At 49.6% G+C, this 22,123-nt stretch overlaps 1 protein-coding gene across 8 annotated transcripts in view; it reads left to right on the top strand.

The window, feature by feature from the left end:
• Positions 1 to 16,946, top strand: part of PIK3C2B (phosphatidylinositol-4-phosphate 3-kinase catalytic subunit type 2 beta) — a 63,823-nt gene extending 46,877 nt beyond the window's left edge. For all 8 annotated transcript variants that reach the window (XM_081825059.1, XM_081825061.1, XM_081825060.1 and 5 more), the window contains 14 exons: positions 635 to 742; positions 1,322 to 1,414; positions 2,221 to 2,350; positions 3,769 to 3,905; positions 7,558 to 7,727; positions 8,214 to 8,370; positions 8,710 to 8,819; positions 9,739 to 9,940; positions 10,354 to 10,478; positions 11,173 to 11,290; positions 12,851 to 12,932; positions 13,351 to 13,457; positions 14,229 to 14,357; positions 14,869 to 16,946. In XM_081825059.1, the coding sequence (XP_081681185.1) occupies positions 635 to 742; positions 1,322 to 1,414; positions 2,221 to 2,350; positions 3,769 to 3,905; positions 7,558 to 7,727; positions 8,214 to 8,370; positions 8,710 to 8,819; positions 9,739 to 9,940; positions 10,354 to 10,478; positions 11,173 to 11,290; positions 12,851 to 12,932; positions 13,351 to 13,457; positions 14,229 to 14,357; positions 14,869 to 15,057 (1,857 nt within the window). In that variant the 3' untranslated portion in view covers positions 15,058 to 16,946. The remainder of the gene's footprint in view (positions 1 to 634; positions 743 to 1,321; positions 1,415 to 2,220; positions 2,351 to 3,768; positions 3,906 to 7,557; positions 7,728 to 8,213; positions 8,371 to 8,709; positions 8,820 to 9,738; positions 9,941 to 10,353; positions 10,479 to 11,172; positions 11,291 to 12,850; positions 12,933 to 13,350; positions 13,458 to 14,228; positions 14,358 to 14,868) is intronic.
• The last annotated feature ends 5,177 nt before the right edge of the window (positions 16,947 to 22,123 follow it).

Raw genomic sequence — 22,123 nt, 5'->3', positions numbered from 1 at the left:
TCTCTGGCTCTGTCTATCTCTCTGTCAAATAAATAAATAAATAAATCTTTAAAAAATAAATAAATAAAAATTGGGAGAATCTAGGGGCACCTGGGTGGCTCAGTTGGTGAAGCGTTTGCCTTTGACTCAGGGTCATGGTCCCAGGGTCCTAGGGTCAAGCCCCACATCGGGCCCCCTGCCTAGTGGGGAGCCTGCTTCTTGAACTCTGCCCCTCTCCCACACACCCCCACCATTCATGCTGTCTCCCTCAAATAAATAAATAAAATCTTAAAAAAAAAATTGGGAGAATTTAAAGTCCAGATTGTTGGCTTTTCTTGGCAACAGCCTGAGCAGCACCGCCCCCTTGAGATGCACCTGCTCTCTCAGTTCATTGTGGCCTGCCTCACACTGTGGTGTCATCTGCCTCACCTCTGTAAGCTGTCTGGGCTTGCTGCCCGTGCACTGTCCCGGGCGCGACACCCCAGGCCGGGGTAGTTTTCCTTCTTCACGGTCTCCTGGGGGTTGTTCACACTTCTCCGATGGTGGTTTTCATCCCAGCCATTCCAGGGGCGCCCACCCCTGGGAGAGGCCTGGTTCTGAGTAGAGCCCATGGGCACCCCCCTCACCCCTACCCTCCTTCTCCCCTCCCTCTCAGGGGATCCTCCGCACGGGCCTGGAGGAGGTGAGGCAGTTCTTTGCCCTGATCGGCTCCTGCCGCCTGCCACTCAGCCCTAGTCTGCTGGTTAAGGGCATCGTGCCCAGGGTGAGTGACTGGTGGGGTTGGGGCTCTCGGGGCAGGGAGGGCTCAGTGGAGGCGAGGTCCTACCACCCTGGTTATTGAGAGGAGGAAGAGAGGCATATTCGGGGCCTCTTTCCAGACCTAGTGTGTATGGACTTTTGACTGACAGCTGTGCAAGGTGGAGGAATGGGGTCGGGGGCTGGGTAAGTGTCTCCCCTGATGACACAGGGGGCTGGTGACAATGACCATAACTGTCATCTGTCACCACCGAGTGCCGCACTGTTCTGAGTGCTTGACGCCAGTCATTGCATCTTACACTCACAACTCTTACGAAGTTGGTCCTGTTGGAAGCCCCATTTTACAGAGGAGTAGACTGAGGTGTCGATGGAAATCATATCCTAGTAGGTTATATGCCGAAGCACTGAAGGGATGAAAGCAGGCCCCGGAGCCGAGGCTGTAACAGACTGGCACAGGGGAAGGAAGGAGCGTGGGCTCCTGAGGAATCTGGCAGAAACTACGAGCAGGTGGACTGGCGGTAGCAGCTTGACCCACGGTGCAGAGGCCATTTTCCTTCCCTTGTCACTACCCTCTCTCCCGTGGCAGGACTGTTCCTACTTCAACTCCAATGCTGTCCCCCTCAAGCTGTCCTTCCAAAATGTGGATCCACTGGGCGAGAACATCCGTGTCATCTTCAAGGTGAGGACACTTCGTAAACCTGGTGTGATGATGAAGGTGGTAGAGGGGAGGGGAGGAGGGGGTTGAAGGGTGGCAGGTGCAGCCCCAGGGTAGGTCTCTTGCTATTACTCCGTGCTACTATTTGCACATGTGAAAGATGATCAGGTGACCAAGGAAAGAGACTAATTCTCCGTGGCCCCAGCGGGCTAGGAACAGAATGTTGGCAGGTGTAGCAAGGCATTCACTGTTGGGATAGAGTGCTTTCTAGGAGGCTGAGCTATCCCAACAGTGAATGGATACAGTGGCGATCTGCTTGTACCCCAGGGTATTCAAGCAGAGGTTGGCCGCACGGCAGCAGTGTTGAAGAGGAAATTAAGAGAACAGGTGCAGGTTGGACTAGGTGAACCCTAAGGTCCATCCTAACTGATGCAAGACATGCATGATTCTGAGAAGTAAACTGTAGTCTGAGAGCATGTAATCTAGCGGGGGAGAGGAGATGCATGGATGCCACCGTGTAATGTATATATTGGCTGTGCATCAGTTCCAAATCCAAGGTATAAACACTCAAGTTTTAAATAAAAAATCTTGACAATCAGGAATCTAAATTCAGTTCAGATGGGATGTGGGGTTGAAGAAAGAGCCGGAACACCGCAAGGGCAAATGTGATGGCTGGCCCACCTCTGGTCCTTTGACCTGGTGTGAGCCGAGATGGGAGGTGGGAAAACTGGGCAGTCCCCTGTCGTTGTTTGGGCCAAGGTGGCTCTCTTGTAGCATCTGGGAGCCAGGGGAGGCAATGGAGATGAGCTCTGGTCACTTTCTTCATCCAGTGTGGGGATGACCTTCGCCAGGACATGCTAACCCTGCAAATGATTCGCATCATGAGCAAGATCTGGGTGCAAGAGGGGCTGGACATGCGCATGGTCATTTTCCGCTGCTTCTCCACTGGCCGGGGGAGAGGTCAGTTGGGAATGGGGGAGGGGGGCTGTGAGGAGGCAGCTGGCGTGGAGGGCACCTCTTTGCTTACTGCCCTTCTCCCCTTCCCCAGCATGAGTTCTGTACTTTTCCAGAAAAAACGAAACTGGCAAGGTTATTTCAATAGAAGCCATGGAAGGGCATTAAAAAAAGGAAGGTAGGGCAGAGAGAGAGGAACTGGAATAAAGTAAAACAGACTTGGTGACATAACCACCAGACATGTTGTGTAGACTTTGGGTCCTAATTCAAACCAACCCACTGTGAAAAGGTATATTTTGAGACAGTAGGGGGAAATGTAAGTATAGACTGGGTTAAAGAATGAGTGTTCATTTTTGGGGTGTAATGGCCTGGTGGTTATGTCCTTGTTAGTTGTACTTGAAATATTTATGGGTGAAATGACGTGTCTGGGATTTGTAAGGGAGCACTGGCTGGCTTAGTTGGTAGAGCTTGTGACTCTTGATCTCAGGGTTGTGAGTTCAAGCCCCACGTTGGGCTCAGAGTTTACTTTAAAAAAAAAAAAAAGATACTCCAGTAAGGAGGGAAAAAACAGGGTTGGCTGAGTAAAATAGGTAAAACAAGATCAGCAAAATGTTGATAATTTTTGAAACTGGGTGACAGTTATGTGTGAATTCATAATCCCATTCTGTGGGACACCTGTGTGGTTCAGTCAGTTAAGTATCTGCCTTCAGCTCAGGTCATGATCCTAGGATCCTGGGATCGAGTCCCACATCGGACTCCCTGCTCAGCAGGGAGTCTGCTTCTCCCTCTGCCTGCTGTTCCCCCTGTTTGTGTGCACGCACTGTCTCCCCCTCTGACAAAAAAAAACCCCAAAAAACCAAAAAACATAATCCCATTCTGTTTATTCGTGTGTGTGTGTGTGTGTGTGTGTATGTATGTATAAAATGTTCATACAGGGGCACCTGGGTGGCTCAGTGGGTTGAGCGTCTGCCTTCGACTCAGGTCATGATCCCAGCGACCTGGGATCGAGCCCCACATCGGGCTCCCTGCTCAGCAGGGAGCCTGCTTCTCCCTCTCCCTCTCCTCTCTCTCTCTCTCTCAAATAAATCAATAAAATCGTTAAAAAATATTCATACATATATATGAATAATTATTCATAAACATTGTTCACACACGTATGTCTGAAAATTCCAGTAGTAAAAGTCAGAAACAAGGAACAGCAGTGATGAACTAGGGAGACCAAAGAGCCCCAATGTCCCAGCATGGAATGTGAGGCTTGGGAATGGTGTTCTTTCTCCTACTATCCTTTTCCCCTGATTATCATATTTTGCCCAAATAGCCTAGGGCTTCATTTATAGGGAAGCATCCAGCAGAACTCCCTAGTTGTCTCCCTGTAGCCCCCTTGGCTCTGCCCGGGAGCGCCACACCCACGCCTCCTCTCATAGGGATGGTGGAAATGATCCCCAATGCCGAGACGCTGCGCAAGATCCAGGTGGAGCACGGGGTGACCGGTTCCTTCAAGGACCGGCCCCTGGCAGACTGGCTGCAGAAACACAACCCCGGGGAGGACGAGTATGACAAGGTAGGATTGGGGGTGGGGGCGAGGTTGGGGGCGGGGTGCGGCTGACTCGGGCACATGGCTGTGTGAACACAAGGCCTGCGCGTGCGCGGAGGAGATAGCTCAGCTGTGTCGGGAGGAAAGAAACACGCTGGGCTGACAGGTGTCTCCGCATAGCTAGGGTTTGGGTCAAATGACTGTGGTAAGCGGACTGAGAAAATCCCCTGGTATCCAGCTGGGAAACCTTCGTTGAGCCCCCCACCCGCAGATTGAGCTTTGGGAGCAGGAGGGGGGCCAACTTTTGAGAAACTGCCTAGATCTCTCCTAATGGTGGCTCCTGTTCAGTTCGTCCTGTGCCCTCAGAGGGCTTCAGTGGCACTTTGTAGAACAAGAGTTAGTTGAAGGAGACTTTAGAGATCATTTTTATCCAACCCCTCTTCACAATGTGAATTAAGATCCACTCAGTTGTTCCCAGTTATGGAGCTGATTTGAGGCAAGGCTATAAATAAGCAGAAGCCAGGATTAAGGCTGGATAGGAGACAGAGGTCATAGAAAAGGAGGTTGGCCTGGTCCTTAGGTGGAGCATTCTTAGGTGGTAGGGCCTTGGAGGCCCGCTGTGGTCCATGGCTGGTCCACGGTTTTGTGGGGCTAGTCTGTGTTTATTGAGTTTAGGGGAGGGAGCCAGTCCTAATAACCAACTCATAAGAGATGGGCTATAAGCCAAAATGCCCATTTATGTAATTTAACTTCCAAGGGGACCTGATACTAAAGTATATTGATCAGTGCATTTTATCCCGGAGGGAAAACCCGTATGGACAGCCGAATTATAATCAGAATGTTTGTTCAGTGAACATCTAATTAGATGATCCTAGATGGCCTTAAATGTTTGCATTCCCCAGGATTTCATTCCTGGCCTGCTGTACTCTATTTGAATTCTCGTGCCTGCTCATCAGCTCTTATTACTTTAAGTACCACCTGTTTGCTGACATCTTCCAAAGCCATTCCTTCCTCCGTCCCTCGAGCTGTATGCTCTGAGCCATCTGCTTACTGGGTGTCTGTACTTGAACTTCATGCATACCTCAAACTCAGTATAGGCAAACCCAATCTTTCCATCTCTCCTTTTCTTGAAGCCTGCTTTTTTTGTGTGTTTCCTATTAGTAAATAGTGTGAGCCTCTGTCTCGTCACCCAAGACAGAGCCATGAGTCTTCTTGATGCTTCCTTCTGGCTCACCTCTGCTGTACCAAGCCCTGTTGATTCTTCTCCCCCAGCATCTCTCACAGCTGTCCTCTTCCTTCCATTCCTTTCAGCTATGTGCTGTCGCCTGAACCACTAGAATGCTTTTCCTTCTGTTGCCATCCGCTGCTTGAAGTCAGAGGTTGTTTTTTTAATAAAGTATAAACCGCTCATGTCACTCCTTTGCTCTAGGTTCTTCAAAGGCTCCCTATGTCCTAAAAGATAGGTCCAACATCCATGGCATTGCACACAAAGCCTTTTGGAATCCAGCCCGGCCTACCCCTGCAGTCCCATCCCCCGCAGCTCCCCTCTTATGATAACTTATGCCCCAGCCTAGGAGGCCCCTTCTATTTCCCCGATACCTTGAGATGATAGTGTTCCTTCTGCCTGGAAAACCAGGTGTTCCCTTTCCCATCCCCCAGAACCCACCCTCTCTATATTGCCAATCGCAAGACCCTCAACCCCACTAACATGTATTCCTCAGGTATTAAATGGCCACCCCACAGAGGCACTGTGCTTGGTGCTGGACTTACAACATCTTCCAGCCAATGTAATAGAAAGTCATAATAAATATGATAGAAGGATGCACGACAAGAATGCACAGAGAAACTCACTCTGTGTCTTTGTGTTTAATATCAGTCTTCCAAACGCAGCCTGTCAGCTCTTCTTGGCTTTCTGCTAGAACAGTGCTGGTAGTTTCTTCCACTGACTTCCAGTAGGAAGGAACTAGAGCCGTTTGTCTTCTGGCCACTTCCTGGGCAAAGAGAGTTGCCTACATCCTTCAAGTGAAAACCCCTTAAATCAGGAGAGCTCCCTTGGTCTGGTGAGACTTCCTGCAGCTAACAACACTCCATGTAACTTAGGTGATGAGACCGGAGTCATTTACCCACAGCCATACAGCTCTATTGTGAGTCAAGATAGGATGCATTCCAGGTAGGGGCACCTGGCTCGCTCAGTCGGTAGAGCATGCAACTCTTGATCCTTGGGGTTGTGAGTTCGAGCCCCACATTGGGTGTAGAGCTTACGTCAAAATAAAATCTTAGGAAGGAAGGAAGGAAGGAAGGAAGGAAGGAAGGAAGGAAGAAAGAAAAGAAAAAGGATACACTCCAGGTAGAAAGAACATCTATGGCAGAAGACAAGTTGATGGAGATGAAGGTCAAGACTGGGAAGTTCTCCTATTGGGTTGTACTCCTTACTGAGTGGTTTGTCTTCATTCATCTATTTCCCTGTCCGGGAAATAGTCCTTTCCTTCCAGAAGGTGCATTCTGTGATTTCTTTATAGACTTTCTGTTCTTAGATTCCTATGGACTCGCCACCTGGTTTAATTAGACAAGTGACTGGGCGGGGGTTCCATGTGGCTAGTTTTGAAATAGGCCTTGTGGATGGTCAAGAAGCTGCTGGGAGATAAGACCCCTAGACCCTTGGGAGAGAAAAGAGTGAGTGCTGGATGAATTGGGGTGGCAGTGGGGCTGTCGGGGCTCAATGGGGGAGGAGTCTGTGGGAGCTGGAAGGACCTGGGACTCCCAGCCCTGAAGGATGGGGGGAAATTTGTAGAGAGAGGCAGGGAGGGCACACATTCTCTATCTGGGAAGCTTTCTCTCATTCTCAAATCTGTACATTCCTTGTTGGCTGTGCCAGTTTTTGCCCTCTGCTGATGAGTCTTTCTTCAATTCTTAGAAATTCTGTAAACCTCACAAAGAGGATTCAGAGGGTGAAAGGTATCCATTTGCTAATTCCATTATTTGTACTTCTTGGAGAGACAGAGAGGGGGACAGATGTTGACCAGATGAAATAAAGTGGATCTTAGCCACCCCTCCCTCCTGTTTTATACTTAAAAATATCTCTCACACAGTATACCAGCTAGAGATGTCTGATTTTCAAGTGTAAAACCCTCCTAGGAGCGTTGAACTGCCTCAGCTCTTCTTTAGAGTGAAGTGACTTTAATTAGATTAGCATTTAGCTGCTACCAAGAACACTGGGAATGGAAGGTGTCTACGGGGCAGGGAGAAGCCCGGAGAATTCTGAGCAGGGTCAGGAAGAGACCCGGAAGCCGGCTGCCTCAGGGCTGCGCTTTAATTGAGCCAGTCACAACCATTTGGGAACATGGTAAACATCCGTCTTCCTGTCTATTAAGGTCTCTTCAGTCAGGGCTGCTCAAGTCGGGGCTCCCGGATAAGTTCACTCTCTTTCCAATCAGTTTCCCTAGAAGAAGGAAAGGTGCAGAGGATGATGAATGGCAGATAAAGTGGTGGATAGAGATACACACACCAGCCTTCCACCTCCTTACAACCTATGAGACAGGAGAGAGGTGTCTGTGTGTGGGGGGGTATGCATGAGAGCAGGGCTGGCTGGATTGAGGCTGGCCGTGGCCATTGGAGTCCCTCAGAGCCAGCTTTCTGTCCTCTCCTCCCATCTGCCTGCCTCCCCCCACCCCCACCCCAGGCTGTGGAGAACTTCATCTACTCCTGTGCCGGCTGCTGCGTGGCCACGTACGTCTTGGGCATCTGTGACCGGCACAATGACAATATCATGCTGAAGACCACCGGCCACATGTTCCACATAGACTTTGGCCGCTTCCTGGGCCATGCTCAGATGTTCGGCAACATCAAGCGGTAAGTGGTCTCCTGAAGCCAGGCTGCATGTGGAGGGCAGGGAGGTCCGTAGAAGTGGCTCTGGGCTGAACACAAGCCTCTCATGGAAGGGGGCTGCACTTGAGCTCCTGGGCTGAGCAGCTTCAGAGAAGCAAAGCCTGAGAAAGAGGTCAAGTAGTTGCAGGGCCTTACAGAAGAAGGTGGGGACCTGCTCTTCTCCCTCCCTGCTGAGGCCTGAGCAAGGGGAAATGAGCCCAAACCACAGCAAAAGGGAATAGTTAGCTATCCAGGAAAAAAATATTGGTAGCACACAGACAAGGAATCTATGAAGGACGTCTCTGGGGATCTTTTGAGATTAAGGTTGGAAAAGCAAAAGGGAACAGTTAGGGAGAGCCCCATCTCTCCAGGTTCCCACAGGTGATGAGGGGCATTCCCTGATGCACCCCACAAGGTGGGGGGCTTCCTCCTCCTTGCTGACCTTCTACCTGTATGTTCCCCTCGGCCCAGGGACCGTGCCCCCTTTGTCTTCACCTCGGATATGGCGTATGTCATCAACGGAGGTGACAAGCCTTCCAGCCGCTTCCATGATTTTGTTGACCTTTGCTGCCAAGCCTACAACCTCATTCGCAAGCACACCCACCTCTTCCTCAACCTCCTGGGCCTGGTGAGGAGCTCCATCCCTTTCTGAACCCCTCCTTCTTATCATCTGGCACCATCTTTAAGACGCCCCTGTCTTGCTTCAAAGGATTTCTGGAGATTTGCTTCTCTGAGGTCTAGATAAAGGCAGGGCCCAGACTACTGGGAACAGTGGTGTGTGCGGTGTCTGACTTCCCGCCCCAGCCCCACCCTTCCTGTGGCCTTCTAGCCCCTGCCCACAGCATCCGTCTGCCACTCCCTAGGAGGGTTAGGGAGCCTAGCTATAGCAAATCTGGCCTTACGGGGGGAAGGAGCAAGAATGTCTGGTTTTACAGGTGCCCTCTCTCCATCTTTGCTTTCCTTCTAGATGTTGTCCTGTGGGATCCCCGAGCTCTCAGACCTGGAGGACCTCAAATATGTGTATGATGCTCTGAGGCCTCAGGACACAGAAGCCAATGCTACTACTTACTTCACCAGGTAACACCGCGTGCACAAAGCAGTGCCCCCCCACCCCCCCAAGTCCTTCATTTCCGGGTTGCCTGACGGGGAGGAGTGGGGCTAGGGAAACGGGGAAGGCATAGCTCAGATGGTGGAGCCTAGAGTTGACATGTGTCCGTTGTCCTAACTTTGCCTCTGACTTAGGGAAATCACTTGACTTCCCCGACTCCATTTTCTGTCTGTACTTTGGAGCTCACCTTAGTATACAGAGCTATAGCAATCTCTTACATTCTTGCCAGGTCTTGATCAAAGACTTTGTTTATGGGACAAACATGGAGTTTTCTTAGTCCTCAGCTCTCTGGATCAGAACCCTTGCACTTATCAAAACATGGACTTCCATGGTTCCATCTTCCCATACTTGGCAATGTTTTTAGGCACACGGTATGAAAGCGAGGAAGTGTCTCTGTACTCATGTCTACAGTTCTGTCCATGTAGGCGATGCCTCTGTTTTATCATGCACTCTTTTTGGAACTTGGCGAACTAAATTTTCTCTGTTGGTCTCACATAGAACCTCCCTTTTGATCTGAAATCTCTAGATTGAACGATTCTTGGTAAGGTTCCACTGTACTGGAGGTCTCCTGTATGTAGACATTTTCATGCTGACCCTATCGTGGAATCCCTAATTCCTACCTTGGTTTCCTACCTTGGTTTAACTGTCTTTGGCTCAGGAGGGCAGCGAGGGGAGATAAGACCCCAGGATTCACGTGAATAAATTGCATGGAGATAATTGTGTGCCAGTCAAGCACTCTATAAGGATATTACACAGGGAAAATGATTCTGTCTGAGCTGAGTGTTAGGCTCAGGTGTCCAGGGATATTCGTGGAGATCGCTCTGTCCAGGCAGTGGGGACTTGGGTCCGTGGTTACATCCTTTTCTTCCTATCCTCCTGCACCAACAGGTTGATTGAGTCCAGCCTGGGCAGTGTAGCCACAAAGCTCAATTTTTTCATCCACAACCTGGCTCAGATGAAGTTCACAGGCTCAGACGACCGGCTGACCCTTTCCTTTGCCCCCCGAACACACACGCTCAAGAGCTCTGGCCGCATCAGTGATGTTTTCCTCTGCCGCCACGAGAAGACTTTCCACCCCAACAAGGGCTACGTAAGTGTTTTCTCCAATCTGACCCTGTCTTGCTCCCCACCGCCCCCAGCATATTGCGGTTCTGACCTTCTCTTCATATCCGCACGGTGGGCATTGGAGTTGTGAGCATCCTGAGCTCCAGGCAGTGCAGTCACAGACCGAGCCACTCCCCTGCCCGAGGGGGCTGCTGGAATCAGGGGGCTGAACTGCATGGTTGTTCCGTCTGGGTCAAGGGTCCTAGGAACCATGTGCAGGACAAATGTACATCTGTATCGTCTTGTCCTTTGGAGACACTTTTGCACTTTTCCTTCTGGAAAGTGGACTCCCCCAACACACGCACGCACACACCCCTCCCCTCTTGTGTTCCCTTACCCACTCCCTTCCTTCGGTGCACGGGGTTTGTCAGGTATTCTCTAAGACTTGGACCTTTGCAGGTTTATGTGGTAAAGGTGATGCGAGAGAACACTCACGAGGCCACTTACATCCAACGGACGTTTGAGGAGTTCCAGGAATTACACAATAAGCTACGGTTGCTCTTCCCTTCTTCCCAACTGCCCAGGTAGCTGCCCCCTTTCCTCTCTGCACAGGGGGATCCTGGGGAAGGAGAAGGGATAGGGGGCCGGCAGGATTGCAGGATCCTGAAACTACCCTTCCCAAGATCTGCTTGGTTTTCTTGGCCTGGTAATGAGTGTCGTAACGCGTGCGCCCCCTTCTGGCTGGGATCTCCTGACTCTCTCAGTCCAGCCTTGAAAATGAGCTTGGGTCCACCTGACCGAGAGAGAAAACTGAAGCGAAAGGCAGAGGACTAACTGGATCTGAAGATGTTTTAAAGTTTCTTATCTTTTGAAGAGTAAAAGATAAATAGATAAACAAAATTTGGCATATACATATGATGGAATATTATTAGGTCTTAAAAAGAAGGAAATTCTGACACAACATGGATGAACCTTGAGGACATTATGCTCCGTGAAATAAGCTAATCACAAAAAGACAAATACTGTGTAATATTCCACTTTTATGAGTCTCTAGAGTAGTCAAATTCCTGGAGACCGAAAACAGAATGGTGGTCGCCAGGGCTTGGAGGGAGGGAGGGAGGGTGGAATAGGGTGTTTAATGAGTACAGAGTTTTAGTTGTGCAAGATGAAAGAGTTCTGGAAATGGATGGTGGTGATGGTCTCACAATACTGTGAATCTAATGCCTTCTTTCCCCTTCTTGCCTCTCCTGCATTCCCACGGCCCACCTGCCTCGCCAGCTTCCCTAGTCGCTTCGTGATTGGCCGCTCGCGGGGGGAGGCGGTGGCCGAGCGGCGGAGGGAGGAGTTAAACCGCTACATCCGGCACTTGACCCACGAAGCCCCCGAGGTGGCCGAGGTGGGTGGGCTCTCCTCTGTTCCGGGCTGTTCGGGGCGCTGGGGTGGGGTGCGGGGAATGTGCGGGAAGCGGGGAGGGGGTGAGCCCCCTGGCAGTCAAGGACGGGACTTGGCTGTTTGGGTCTGACTCCGCAGAGGAGGAAGAGGAGGCGTAAGAGGGAAGGAAGGAGGAAGGGGAAGCGGGGGGTGAAAGAAAGAAGGGGGGAGGAGGGTCCTGGCTCCCGCCTCTCAGGTCGTGCCTTTAAATGCAATGAAAGCATGCCTCCGGGAGCAGGGAGAGAGACATTTACGTATCAGAAGCCATCCCAGAGTGGTAAGAGTGATCAGAACCTTGGGAAGGAAGGGGTTCTTGAAAAGGAGTTTTCTGAGCAGGCTGACTGTGTTTATTTACCTAGCTTTTTTTTTTTTTTTTAAAAACAATTGGTATTACAATTTGGTGTTATAATGGGCATAAAAACAAATACAGTCATCAGGAGGCCCCCCCCTGCCCAGATCATCTCATCCCATTTCCATCTTTCCTTCCTATTTATCTATATGCAAATGTGACTCTTACCATTTTATACTGGTCATAGCTTCAGTATTACTCTTAGAGCACAACTTTAAATATATGTACCAGATTAATACTTTGACTTGCAATACCAAAATCTCCTTAACCATTTGCTTCTTGAGAGATAGATTATGTCCATTTTTTCCCCCACTATTAATGTTAGGATACGTATTTTCACATTTTAGTTTTTGTTTTCCCTAACACAGTTAGGAAACATTCTCAAGAAGAGTAGAATTCATGGTCTCTGTCCAGGGCTGGGTCAGGTACTTCTCTGCTTGAAAGGTCTGTGTGTGTCCGTGGGGGAGGGCATGGCAGAGAAGAACAGACTGCTTTTGACCTGATGTGACCTAGGTTTTTTTTTTCCTTTTAAAAAATTTGTTATTATGAGAACTTTCAAACATACGAAAAAGCCAGAGAAACAGTATAATGTGTGCCTGTATGTCCATCACCTAAACAGTTAATGTTTTGCCATATTTGCTTATTTTTGTATGAAGTATTTTTTTTTTTTTAAGATTTTATTTATTTATTTGAGAGAGAGAGAATGAGAGACAGAGAGCATGAGAGGGAGGAGGGTCAGAGGGAGAAGCAGACTCCCTGCCGAGCAGGGAGCCCGATGCGGGACTCGATCCCGGGACTCCAGGATCATGACCTAAGCCGAAGGCAGTCGTTTAACCAACTGAGCCACCCAGGCGCCCCTTGTATGAAGTATTTTAAAGTCAGTCACAGACATCACGACATTCTGTTCCTAGTCACTGTGCAACTCTGAAAAATAAGTTCTTCTATAACGACAGTATCATTATATCATCCAATACACAGTCCATATTCAAAGTTTCCCTGTCATCCCCAGAATTCTTTTTACAGTGGGTTGATTTGAGCCATGATCCAAACAAGAAGTACATACTACATTTGGTTGTTCCATTTCATAGGCCTCGTTTAATCTAGAATAGTCCCTTTCCCTTTTTTTGTGGGGCTGTTTGTCTTATTGAAGAATGACTCTCTCTGATTTCATTTCAGTGTGATTTGGTATACACCTTCTTTCACCCCCTGCCCCGAGATGAGAAGCCTGCGGGCACCAGCACAGCTCCCAAGTCCTCAGGTACACTGTCTTTTCTGTGCCATTCCTGCCAACCTCTCTGAACCATTCCCGGGGTAGTTTTCTCCTGCACCCACCCACTCCCAGTTCTCTTCCCTTGACTTGTCTCTGTTCCTTTGCTTACTGGCTAGAGGATCTGGTTTCCCACTCAGGCTGTGGGGCCCATAGCTCCTCACACAGGTTTCCCAGGGACAGGATATTCAGTCGGTGATGACACACACACACATTGGATAGACCATCTCAACCCAGTCCTAAATCATGTTCACAGACATCACTTGGCAGTTCCCCCATGGGGTATCAGGAGACCGACATGAAAATATGGGGGTGGAGGGTGGGGAGAAGAAAACAGAAACATCTGCCTGGCACCAGATGGGGACAAAACTGGCCTCATGACCTTTCTTGCGTTTCTTTGTCCCTGTAGACGGCTCATGGGCCCGGCCTGTCGGGAAGGTGGGTGGGGAGGTGAAGCTGTCCATCTCCTACAAAAACAATAAACTCTTCATTATGGTGATGCATATTCGGGGCTTGGTAAGTATACACACAGTCTTCATTTGGTTCTCTTTCTTGTACTGTCCAACTTTGGCAAGTAGCCTAATTACTCTGAGCCTTTTTTTTTTTTTTTAAAGGATTTTATTTATTTATTTGAGAGGGAGAGATAGCACAAGCAGTTGGGGGTGTGGGAGAGGGACAGGAGGAGAAGCAGGCTCCCTGCTCTGAGCAGGGAACCCGACACGGGGCTCAGTCCCGGGACCCTGGGATCATGACCTGAGCCGAAGGCAGACGCTTAACGACTGAGCCACCCAGGCGCCCCCTAATTTAAGTTTTAAAAGGATCAGGCTGGATGAAGCCCTAATTGGCTGGCCTTCAGCAAACAACTTAATCTGTCTGACTCATCTTCCACCTCTTGGGGGTTACTTGGATCAAATGACAAACTAGACAAAGACATTGGGCCAGGCGGGAAGATATCTAGGGACATGATGGCTCAGTCAAAACAGACCAAGGGATGGCATGCCCGAGCATTTGTATGAAAAGTACAGACTGGGTATAATAGGCTACCAGGTTGATGTTTTAGTAGGACACCTCATATTGTCATGGAAGAGCTTTCTCTCAGAATGGAGTGAGCTGGGACGTACATTCCTGTGCCTCGCAAGAAGCCAGGTGTGGGGGATAAGAGTCTCTGGCTGGGCCGAGGTGGGGGGCGGTGGTGATCACAGGAATGGTGATAAAAGACACAGACCTGGGAATCTTTTTTTTTTTTTTTTTTTTTTAATTTTTAAAAAATTTCCACTCCCTTTGTAGCAACTGCTCCAGGATGGGAATGACCCGGACCCCTACGTGAAGATTTACCTCCTCCCTGACCCTCAGAAAACCACTAAGAAGAAAACCAAAGTGGCCCGGAAAACCTGCAACCCCACGTACAATGAGATGGTGTGTGAGGAATGCCCGGGGCCGGGGTTAGCTGACTACACCTGTTTGTGGAAGTCAAGTGGTGTTGGGATGTGGCCCCGCCCATCCATTTAAGTACCGTCATGTGGCAGTGGCAGGATGGAGTACTCATGACATAGACCAGACCCTATGGCCTCAAAAGCCTAGAATATTTCCTATCTGGCCCTTACCGTAAACAAGTTTGCTGACCCTGAGGGTTGGGATTCCACAGCTGGGGCGTGGCCTGGGCCCTGTCCTGTGGGGGTGGGGGGGCAGGGGGAGGAGTCCTTTGCCAATAACGAGCAGTGGGCCCAGTACAAAGCCCTCACCCGCCTGACCTCTCAGCAAAGAACGAAGTTCTTTAAAGCTCTTCTCGGGTTCCAAGTGCCTTCTCTATCCCCTTGGACTCTGGTTGGGGAGCTCAGTGGTCTCAGCCTCAGCCAGATCAAACCCCCATGGCCCTAAGCATCTCCCTCTTCTGTGTTCCCTCTCTTCCCAATCTCTGCGCTTGCAGCTGGTGTATGATGGGATCCCCAAGGGAGACCTGCAGCAGCGGGAGCTGCAGCTGAGTGTGCTGAGTGAGCAAGGATTCTGGGAGAACGTTCTTCTTGGTGAGGTGCACATCCGTCTGCGAGAGCTGGACCTGGCCCAGGAGAAGACTGGCTGGTTCGCACTGGGATCTCGAAGTCACGAGACCTTGTGAGCCCAGCAGAGCCCTCCCCCCTCCCCCCCTCCCCTGCCGAGGACCCCAGACTGCTGGGGGAGCCAAGGGAGAGGACTCGTCCCCTGCTCCAGGGGCCCTTTCCTTGCGAAGGGGCAGGGCCCTTGGTGGCCCTCCCGTCTGTCCAGGCGGATTGGGCCTCTGTGACAGGAGGTAGGGAGAGTAAGATGCTCTCTGCTATCCCCTCCTCTGCCAAGTGAATTTGGGTTGGTTGTGATGAGCAGCCCCTTGGAGGCTGTGAGGTGGCAGCGAAGTTTTAAGTTTACCTTGTGTCAAGGGAGCAATGCCTGGTTTGGGGTGCGTGGGGTGGGCTGTATGAAGTAGCATTTGGGGGGAGGGTGGGTGGATTATCTTTATTTTTATTTTTAAAAAATGAAATAGTAATGTTGTCCTGACTGGACAGGAAGCCTCGTGAGAAGGGACTTCACATATGCCTCGGAAGGCAAGAGAGGAAGACTATTTGGACTTTTTGTATGATTAAGGTTCTTATTGGACTTTTCCTTAGGTTTTTGTTTGTTTGCTTGTCTGTTTTTCGTTTTTGTTTTTCTATCTATAGGACTTACATGGGGAGGGGCCCAGTGGGTCCTCGGTTAGAGCCCTCCCTCTCTGAGGGCAGGTCGGGGAGGGTGGGGAGGGGCGGGTGTGCTGGACTGAGGCCTGTGCGGGGCCTTTCTGATTTTGCCTCCAAAGGAGAGCGATGTGATACCTACGTGTGTAAGGAGGGGCCTCCCGAATGGGGCTCTGCAGAGGACCTGTATTCAGGGACCTGGGCTCTCTCAGGGGGAGTTTTTCGTCTCATCTTCCCCTACTTTGCTAGGACTTGCCCTGAATACTGTCTTCTACTCCTCCATTCTCACGGCCCCCCTGGGTACCATCTGGTCCCCACAGATACGCTGGGGGTGCGCCTCCATAGGTCTCTCTCCCTTCCTTTTTCTCCGGTGGGATAAAGTGCTGCTTCAGCTCTGATTTGCTTCCACCCAAGGGCGTCCCGGCCCTGGGCAGGGGCCTCTCGGCCGCAGATGCCAGGAGGCTCCCGTCAACCCACCACACCTCTCCTTTTTGTGTGCTGCTTTCCCCAAACTCCATTTCTGTCACTTTTTTTTTTTTTTTTTTTTAAGAATTTCCCTCATTCTGTGGGGCCATAAACCTATTTAGTCTGGAGCCAAAGGGATGCCCTAAGTGGAGGAAAGGGGCCTGGGGTGGGGGATTCCAGTGATGTTCTTTGGTTTTGAGGAGGCTGGAGTGGAGGGTGTGGTTGATCCCCTGGAGCTGAGCTGGGAGGGAGAGTTTGGGGCTCTTAGCTCTTAGACTCTTTATTCCCTACCAGATGGACTTCAGATTCACCCTTGCGCTTTACTCCAGAGGGTTGTAGTCCTTGGAAAAAGAGGGAGAGACTTCGAATTTGATAGGAACTTTTTAAACCAGACTTGGCTGGATGTACCGCATGATGGGGGCACGGAGGTAATCGAGGAAACTCTCAACCATCCCTCTCCCCAGCTTCCTTCTCAGCTCTAAGGATCAGAAGTCCCCCCCTTTGCTGACTCATTCCATAACTGGAGAAAGCAGCTCCATTCACTGAAGCCACAGGGTAGCAAGGAAATCTAAACTTTTCTTTTAGGTTCAAAATGTCAAGGATCAAGTAGCCACTGTGGGGAAGGGGGTGGGGGAGGTGGGGACAGGGATGGAACTTCTCCAGATGAACGGACCATAGTTGTGTTACTGGCTCTTTGCCCGTAGCTCATTTTATTTTGACCTTCTGTGCCCCTGACGTAAAGAGGTCTGTGTACTGTACCCACTTCCCAGACGTCCTTGTATCTGCTACTTTCTCTGGAATTGTATTTTCTAATAAATGACACTTGAGAAAAACAAAACTAGCATCTTAAGATTGGTTGATGTTTCGGGCGCCTGGGTGGCTCAGTTGGTTGGGCGACTGCCTTCAGCTCAGGTCATGATCCTGGAGTCAACGGATCGAGTCCCGCATCGGGCTCCCTGCTCAGCAGGGAGTCTGCTTCTCCCTCTGACCCTCCCCACTCTCATGCTCTCTCTATCTCATTCTCTCTCTCAAATAAATAAATAAAATCTTTAAAAAAAAAAAAAGATTGGTTGATGTTTCGATGAAAGCAGCTGGTGTACAAGATGAAATAGTAATGGTTGGTGGTCTTACAAATGGTGCCTTTCAGATGCACTGTGCCCTGCCAAATCTAGCTTCAAAACAACTCAATCGGGTGAGCAGTAGTGTCCCCATTTCACAGATGAGGAAACAAGCTCAGAGAGATTAAGTCGTTGGCCTAAGGACACAGCCAGTCGGCCTTGGGCCTGGAATTTGAATCTAGGGTCGACTCCAAGCCTGGGGCAACCTCAGATTTACAGCCCCTTAAGTTGGTATATTAATTGTTAGTTTTCAGAGTGTTTTATATATAAGTGATGTCATTTTTCCATCACAACTACCATGGGAAGCCCATATGGCGCATTCATTCATTCTGTCAACAAAGGTTTACCGTGTTTACCAGTGCTACCTTGGCATGCTTCCATTCACAAAGAATACGGCTCCTGGAGTTGTGCACTGGGCCCCGGGCCATGTACCAGGCTGAGGGTTACAAAGATAAATCAGGACAGTCTCTGCATTTAAGAAGTCTACCGCCTGGTGGTATTTAACCAACCACATTTTATAAAAGAGGAAACTGAACCTCTGAGGTGCCTTACAACTGTGAAGTCATGAGAGCAGAGCTGTAGCCCGGAACGGAACTCACCAAATGGAAAAAGGAGGCCATGTGACCCTTGTTCAAGCAAGTTTTCAAAACTGCAGTGGGGTGTCCTGTTTCACCCTGGGAAATTCTGTGGGGCTTCCACGGGACTTAGTAGGAAGTGTTACCTATCTTGCTGGGTTTCCAAGTGGTTTTTGAGACGTCACGGCAGTTCTGGGCAAATCCCAGTGGACCTTTTAAAAGTTAGAACTTGAATCCGGCAAGAGTCTTAGTTGAGGAAATTTCTTGGCCAAATGAGGCAGAAATCTGAACCACCCTGAGGGGGTGGGGATGGGAGCTGGGAGTAGAGGAAGAGGGGTTGCTCAGGGGAAAGAGAAACAAAAGAAGCCCAGGAGGCTGGGTTTTCTGAGTGCAAAGAGAGGTGCCAAAAATGAAATAACCTGACTGGCTGGGATTTGGGAGCAAAGATTAGATTGGACTTAAAAGGTCAAAAACGAGGCAGCATTCTTAAGTTGGGAGGTAATTTTGGTGGCTGGACCATGTCTGAGGGTTCTGTTCAACAGACCACACTAAGGGCCTTCTCTGGGTCAGGCTGGGCGTCCAGGCAGTGTGGCCATGAAAATGACAAAGATGTGGATCCTGTCATCAAGGAACTCCCTGTTCAGCTAGGGAGGCAGGCCCGGAAACAAAGAATTACTGTGCGGTGTCTCAGGATGAGGCAGGAAAGGAGAGGGGCCAGGCAGCCAGAGGGGGCTTCACAAGGAGAGACTTGAACTGAACTTTGAAGTCAGAACACCAGATTTTCTTCTTAGTGTGATGGGACTGCCCTTGGAAGATTCTGAGAAAGAGACTGTAGTGCTCCAGTTTACATTTTTAAAAGGTCATTCTGATTGTGGTAGAAAGACCACACTTTAAAAAGGGTGCCCTGGGGTGCCTGGGTGGCTCAGTGGGTTAAGTGGTTAAGCGATTAAGTATCTAACTCTTGGTTTCAGCTCAGGTCATGATCTCAGGGTTGTGGGATCAAGCCCCACCTCAGACTCTGCACTCAGTTTGGAGTCTGCTTGTCCCTCTCCCTCCCCCTCTCCCCCTCTCTCCCTTCCCTCCTCACTCCCACCCCTGCGTACACACTCTCTCAAAAAAAAAATCTTTTATAAAATAATAACTAAAAGGTCATGGGGCGCCTGGGTGGCTCAGTTGGTTAAGCGACTGCCTTCGGCTTAGGTCATGATCCTGGAGTCCCTGGATCGAGTCCCGCATCGGGCTCTCTGCTCGGTGGAGAGTCTGCTTCTCCCTCTGACCCTCCCCCCTCTCATGTGCTCTCTCTCATTCTCTCTCTCTCAAATAAATAAATAAAATCTTTAAAAAATAATAATAACTAAAAGGTCATTCTGGCTGTTTGAAGCAAGAAGGGAAGCAGCAGGGAAGGCTCTTGCAGAAGTCTAGGAGGGAGATGACAGGGCAGGGGGGTTGGGGGGGGTTGGTGAGAAGTGGTTAAATTCTGGAGAGAATTAGTGAATTTCAAGGTAGAGCCCATGGATTTGCTGATGAATTCGATGTGGAGTTGAGGGAAAGAGGAAGTGAGGGTGACTCTAAGTTTAGGGCCTTGGCAACTGGGTGAGGAGGACTGGGCGTAGCCATTGAAGGAGCATTGGGAGGATGGGCTTGGTGGAGCTGAATCAAGAGTTTTGTTTTGGGCACCTGGCTGGCTCAGTCGGTAGAGCCTGTGACACTTGAACTTGGGGTTGTGAGTTCAAGCCCCACACTGGACATGGAGCCTACCTAGTAAGTAAATAAAATTATTATTATTTAAAGAGTTTTGTTTTGATCATGATCAGTTTGAGATATGTGGACATCCACGTGGAGAAGCCAGAGAATGGAATCTGAAGCTCCTGGGAGAGGTCAGCCTGGAGTTTAGAGATGGACATCATCCGCATGGGGTTGAGATCACCTGGATTAGGCTAGAAAAAAACACGTGGGTGGACTGAGCTCTGATACAGGCCAACATTCAGAGGAGGAAGAGGAGGAGCCCCTGGAATTGTTGGGAAACCAAGGGAGTGCCATCACGAGAGCCCAAAGAAAAGTACTGTCCATATCCTAGGGCTGCCGTACAAAGCACCGTAGACTGGGTGAAGTAAGCAACAATTTAATTTGCTTACAGGTCCGGAGGCTGGAAGGCCACGATCGAGGAGTTGGCAGAGTCAGTGCCTTCTGAGGGTTGAGAGGGAGAATCTGTTCCATGCCTCTTCTACCTTCTAGTAGTTTGCTGGAAACGGTTCATATTTCTTGACTTGTAGGTGCATCGCCCCAATCTCTGCCTTCATGTTACACGGTGTCCTCCCTGCATGTGCATGTGTGTCATGCATGTGTGTCTGTCCTTTGTATAAGGACACAATCATACCAGATTGGACCCACCCTAATGACCTCATCTTAACTTGTGAAGACCCTGTTTCCAAATAAGGTCACGTTCACAAGTCCTGGGGGATTAGGACTTCGACATCTTTCAGGAGGACACAGTTCAACCCACCACAGTCAGAGGACTGGACTTGCTAAACTGTTCTTGGCGATCTTGATAAGGGTTGTTTGTTGTTGTTGTTGTTTTCTTAAATAGGCTCCATGCCCAGGGTGGGGCTTGAACTCAATGACCCTGAGATCAAGAGTCTGATGCCCCACCCACGGAGCCAGCCAGCTGCCCCATGAGGGCTGTCTGAATGAGTAGTGGGGACAAAGGTTACACTGGAGGCAGCTGAAGAGAGAATAGATGCTGAGAAAGTAGAGACCATAACCATAGATGACTCTTGAGAAACTTTGCTGTAATGGTACAGAAACTTGGAGGGGCACGAATCTGGGAGAGTTTTTTACATTTTTACATTTTTTATTTTTTTAAAAGATTTTAGAGAGAGAGCAGGGGCGAGGGGCAAAGGGAGAGAGAGAGTCTCAAGCAGACTCCACGTTGAGCACGGAACCTGACACGGGGCTTGATCTCAATACCCTGAGATCACTCACGATCTGAGCCGAAACCAAGAGTCGGACATTTAACTGACTGTGCCACCCAGGTGCCCCAGGTTTTTTTAATTTTTAAGATAGGTGATACTAACTCTGCATGTGAGTGCTCTAGAAGCTTGAGAGAGAAAATTACATGTTACAGGAAAGGGGCTAAGGGAGGCCAGAATTCCTTTGGTAGACACGAAAGGACAGGATCCAGGAGGCTGCTTTTCTTGTCATGGGATTGAAGGCAGGAGTAGTGGGTCCAAATGCAGGTAGATTGGTGGATTTAGTGGTGGAAAGATGAGGTTGTCTATGTCCAGTTGTATCTGGTTTCCCAATGAAGTATAAGGTGTGATCCTAAGCTGAGAATGTGTGTTTACAGGAATGCTGGAAATTGGAAGAACAGGCATTGTGAGACCGTCTGCGTGTGGGAGAAACAAAGCTACAGTGGAACTATCCAGTGCTGTAGGGACTGGCTGGCACTGATGAAATTTGGGATCACAAATACGAAGCAAGTCAGTCGGCTCGGTTGAGTGCTTCCGCAGTGATTGGCTGCAAGTGTGTAGACTCAGAGTAAGTGGGTAGTTGGGTTTAACTAGGGTTGGAATTTTGCCAGAGAAGAGCAAGAGTGTGAAGGGTCTTTGCAAGGGGACCACGGAATGCACGCTGGGTGAGCAGGGAAGTGAAGGAGCGTTTCTGGGGGCTGATAACCAGGGCAGTGTGTTGCAAAGATGGGAGGTGGTAGCCACCCAAAGTGTGGGATACTGAGAAATAAGATTTTGAAGAAATGAAGAAAAATGAAGTCAAAAGCAATATAGCCTTTATGTCAGGCCCACAAAATCTTTTAAAACACATGTACTTAACTGAAGTTTAAATCTTCTCTTTTGCCAAAGTGCCAGTCAGCTTACCAGTCCGAGGACTTCTTGTCTTCACCAGCATGCCTGCAGCCATGGCAACACCGTGTTATCTCTGTGTCCAGACCTACCCTCCGTCTGCCTTCTACTTGATAGCAGGCTTGAGGAGGCTAGTTTACACCCCTTTTTTTCCTGTTGGGACTGATTGGACAAAGTCACGTATTCCTATAGTTTTTGGTACTTTATGATTGTGGTTTTTTTCCCTTTAGAACTACTTCCAAGGTGAGGAAAATAAAATTATGTATTCAACGACTAGATGGGGAAGGGGAGGCTCATTCAAGAAAGCTTTAAGAAATGTTTTTCGGGGGCGCCTGGGTGGCTCAGTTGGTTAAGCGACTGCCTTCGGCTCAGGTCATGATCCTGGAGTCCCAGGATCGGGTCCCGCATCGGGTCCCGCATCGGGCTCCCTGCTCGGCAGGGAGTCTGCTTCTCCCTCTGACCCTC

Source organism: Leptonychotes weddellii, chromosome 6 (assembly GCF_054177405.1).
Source record: "Leptonychotes weddellii isolate Sample4059 chromosome 6, ASM5417740v2, whole genome shotgun sequence".
Taxonomy (NCBI): Eukaryota; Metazoa; Chordata; class Mammalia; order Carnivora; family Phocidae; genus Leptonychotes; species Leptonychotes weddellii.
Note: the sequence above shows the minus strand (reverse complement) of the source record. Positions and strands in the feature narration are given on the sequence as shown.